At 38.1% G+C, this 4601-nt stretch overlaps 1 protein-coding gene across 1 annotated transcript; it reads right to left on the bottom strand.

Moving 5' to 3' along the window:
* Window positions 1–600: 600 nt before the first annotated feature.
* Window positions 601–2175, bottom strand: LOC117787876 (cuticle protein 7). The gene is made up of 3 exons (XM_034626498.1): window positions 2090–2175; window positions 1828–1971; window positions 601–1662 (listed from the first exon to the last, which is right to left on the bottom strand). Exons 1-3 carry the CDS (start codon window positions 2102–2104, stop codon window positions 1249–1251), a joined length of 573 nt encoding a protein of 190 aa, XP_034482389.1. The 5' UTR covers window positions 2105–2175; the 3' UTR covers window positions 601–1248.
* Between the last annotated feature and the right edge of the window lie 2426 nt (window positions 2176–4601).

Below are 4601 nucleotides of genomic sequence, written 5' to 3'. Positions count from 1 at the left end.
GAGTGTGAGAGTGTAACCGGCAATTCGAGCACTCTAGATAATATGTTTAATATGTCTACACCTGCTTAATTCTACCTTCACTTTTAAGCTTCTCACCCACAAATTAACTAACCTATACTGTATACATGGTCATAAACATTGCATGGGCTAACCAGCAATTTACATAACTTAACTTATTCAATTTGCTAAATCCGAATATAAAGTGCAACCATAATTATTGTAAATGATAAACAATTAAAGTCGATTGAAAGCGCTTAAATTGTGTGCTAATTAAATATGCTGTCATCGTTGACCGTTGAGTTGAAGCAAGAATATAAGTAAGGGTATAGATAGGGTTATAATATTATAAGATAGACAATAAGAAGTATGTAGAGTAAATGTAAAATACGGTTTGATTTGAAGTAACGATGAAGGGAAGAGGAGGAGAATTATGGTTATTATGAGGAGTATAATTTAGAGAATAAGACAGGTTAAGTTAATAAATATGAGTCAGAGTATAAGACGCGATGAGTTGTAGTAAAGATTGTAAAAGTGGTAAGAGTATGCGAAAAATAAGAGTTGAAGAAAAGACGAGTGTAAATAAGAATATAAAACAAGGTATTTGATTTTTGTAATTCACTACATTTTATATTTATAGCATTTTGTCGCAGTTTCAATTAACTTAAAATTACACAGAAATTATAAGACATGTTACAAGATATAAATTCCCAATTTATATTTGTGTTATGTATATTCCGTTCTGTAATCCTTTTTATAACTTGATCATCACGATCTTGAACTTCTTGATCCGCATGATGTTCAGTTGCATCTTTCATTTCGTGGGCGTGGCATTGTTGATGGGCGTTCGTAGTATTTACAAAAAAAGATGTTGAATGTTTAAATTACATAGAGAATTGCACGAAAGCTGTATGTGTGTATGTGAGTGTGAGTGTGAGTAAGTGAGTGAGTGAGTGAGACAGAGACGGCGCATGAGCATATGAGCAAGAGGGATGACAGATGCTGGAGAGGTTATAGTTGTGGCATTGCTCCCGATTGACGCTGTTCTGATTGATTGATTGATTATTTACAAAGTGAATGACTTGAGTATTATGCAGGCTTCAACTTCAGCTTTATCTTCAGGATCTGCTTCAGGAGGCAATGGTGAGGTCGTCAACGTGTCGTCGCGTGCTTAATAAATATGAAATAAGTAGACGTGTATTTATTGTTGGTTGTGGAAGGGTGGGCGTTCATCTTGCAGTTCCAGGTTCCTTAGTAGTGGGCCACATGCGCATGGGCGTTGTGGGTGGCATAGCCGTAGGCGGGCACGGCAGCGGCATGATGCGCCAGGGAGCCACTATAGGGGACAGCTGGAGCAGCAGACACATGGTGGGCAATGGCGGGAGCGTGAGCAACCAGAGGAGCAGCATGAGCAACCAATGGGGCAGCATGGGCAACAACATGGGCGGGTGCGGCATGATGGACAGTGGGAGCGCTCTTGTGGACGACGGCGTTGAAACCGTTGTGGTCATCGGCGGTGTACTCAACGGTGCGCACCGAACCATCGGGCTCAACCAGAGAGTAGGAGCCCTTGACAACATCACCATCGCGCACCTCATGCTGGGACTTCACATCACCAGTGTGGGAGTCGGCAACACCGTAGTTGTAGTGGTACTTGGGATATGCCTGTCAAAATATATAATGCAATCAGTGGCAAGTTGCAAGTGGCAAGATTGCATGCAACACGCCAGCAACAAATTGGCCAAGCCGACAATCGTGAGAAAATCTCATCAAATGTCAGATGGTCATATCGCACTTGGCCCTGGCACACACAGAGAACCGTATACTTACATGGTAGTCCAGACCCTCATCATGGTGTCCATGTCCATGACCATGTCCAGCATAGGCAAGACCTGGCCCAGAGGCGTAGAGTGCAGGACCACTGTGCAGGACTCCGGCGGAGGCAACGCTCAGGACAGCCAAGCAGATCAAAGACTGTCACAAAATATAAGCACATTTGAAGTAAACATATATAGTAAATTAAAGACACAGTTTATATGATATTATATGTAGTTGCACTGTTAAAGGTGAACTTTGTATTCACAGCACTCACTTTGAAGAATGCCATTGTAATGGTTTTAGAGTTTGGAGTTTTGTTTGTCGGTAGACGCGTGTGTGCGATACGTTGAGCTGAATTCAACTGATAACTAGAACCAAGAAGGAAGCCGCTTTTATATACAAAGACAACGCCCGAGCTGCTGAGCTAAGCCGAGCCAAAAGCCACGATTACCAAGCCGACTCGAATACGAGCCAAGTTAACGAGCGAACGGTCAACAGCAACAACAACAATTGCCATTTGCAAGTGAAGCCCAAGAAGTTGGCATACCAACAACAATACATCCACAGCAACAACAACAACAGCAGCCGCAGCAACAATAAACAAAGTTATGCTGACGTCGACGTCGACGCTAGCAGCGACGCCAACGCCAACTGTCTGGCAATTATTTTATGCTTTTTTGAAAACGAGAGTGAAGTTCAGTTAGATTTAAGTAAGTGGAGTGCGCATTGTTGTTTTTGTAGTTGTTACAATTGTTGCTGCTGTTGCTGCTGCTGCGGTTTGTGTCTTTGCTTCGCTTTGAAATAAAAATTAACTCAAATTACTCATTTTTATGGGCTGAATGCATGTGAATGCGGTGCATATTCGCGCTTCAAGCTTAAAATTAGTAACATTAAATAATCAAAGTGAATCATATTTTAAAATTTCATTAAATATTTCAAACCTTTTATATTTAAATTTAGACTGAAATTATCTAAAATATTTTTTAAAAATACTTCAAATGTTCTACCTTGATTGACAATGTTATGGCCACATTAATTCTATTTATAATCATTTTTTTTTTTTAGCTTTTTAGTTTTATTAATACTAAAAATATTTTATAGTAAAATATCAACTAACATTGCAAATCGAATCTAGTAGACTATGGACTGGCGCGTAAACATCCAATTAATATTCATAAATATTCATTAATAGCAAACTCAATCTATGGAAAATCGCAAAATTCACTGATTTTCCATCAGCCATCACGATTTAATTGGTATGGCCTCTCCAAAGCTGCTCCCTCGCACAATACAAGTAAATGAAAAAAAAACTAATACTTGGAAAACTTGAATTTTTTTATTCTCTTTAAAGTTTTGAGCCTAAAAAATATTAGGTAAATATAAAGATATTATTATAAAATACAAAAAATTAAACGAGAAGAACTAATACTTGGAAAACCTGACTTTTTTAATGCTCTTTAAAGTTTTGGTCCTAAGAAAAAAAATATCTTGATATAATGAAATTATTATAAAACAACTTAAGTTTCTATTAAGTTTAACATTAAAATTTCTTGATAACATAGAAAAGTGAGTCTCAAATCGACTAACAATATTAAGGTACCCTCTGTAAGGTCATTAAAACCATCTAACAGCACGAACAAAATTAGCAATAAATATTGTATATATATGTATACATATTTATAATGAAACAATGGCTTCTAAACACATTTTAGTGGGCGGAGGTGTTGCCTCTCATAATGTAACTCAGATTGCATGCGCCTCTTGCAATTGTTATTGTTGTTGTTGTTTCTGTGTGTTCTTATGCCGACTCCACCTTCTACTCCTCCTGCCATAAAAGATACAGACTCCCATGATTCATTTCATTTTTGTGGCACACTCGAACATTTTTAATTGGCTTGTAGGCCGTTTTGCTTATTAACCAAAAGCGCTTGCGCAAATGAGCTATAAAGATGCAGGTTGTACGTATGTATATCTCTGCCACATGCAACAGCGGAACAGGGCGCCACAGTATTTTTTTATATTTTTATTTTTTTTAGGACAGTCATGGACTTGAACAAGTAATACCATAATCATTACCATAACCATTAACAGGCGTCATTTTGCCGTTTGTCTTTGTTTTATGGCATATTTTTGCTGTCGGAGTAATTTTTGTCTTTTGTACTTGCCCCGATTTGGCTCATTTAATAAATTGTCTCGAATTAGTAGCTCTGACTTGGTAGCAAAGGGGTATAAGGGGGGACTCTGCTTGACTGGCCAGCATGTACTTACAAAATTGAAGTAATCATCTCAAGGTTAGCACGACAACGACAACGACAACGAGACAACAACGACAAACAAATACAAACAACAGCAACGTGTAACGGATCACTAACAGTCGCAACAACAACACCAATAAGAGGCAACAACTATTTGCTGTTGTTTGTGGCTGCAACAGCTGCAACTCTCATTGCATTTTCGGAGACACAGCAAGGTAATAAAAACAACAACAACAACAACTTGGATATCTGCAGGCTGCCTGAATTAGAGCACGATCTGATTACTCCTTTTGTTTACCAAATGACGCACACTGTGCACACTGTGGCCAATTAATTGAATTTTAGTCAGCCATAGAAAATGCACATTGATAATCTTATTTTTCCATTTTGATTGATGATTGAGCCTCCCATATACCATATATGAACATGGGTTGGTCGCGTCAATGTGTTAAATCGGTCGAGTGGCTGACGAATCATTAATAAATAATTAAATATGTTTAACTACTATAAGATTAAAGATAAAACTTGATG

This window comes from Drosophila innubila (genome assembly GCF_004354385.1).
Source record: "Drosophila innubila isolate TH190305 chromosome 3L unlocalized genomic scaffold, UK_Dinn_1.0 0_D_3L, whole genome shotgun sequence".
Lineage (NCBI taxonomy): Eukaryota > Metazoa > Arthropoda > Insecta > Diptera > Drosophilidae > Drosophila > Drosophila innubila.
Note: the sequence above shows the minus strand (reverse complement) of the source record. Positions and strands in the feature narration are given on the sequence as shown.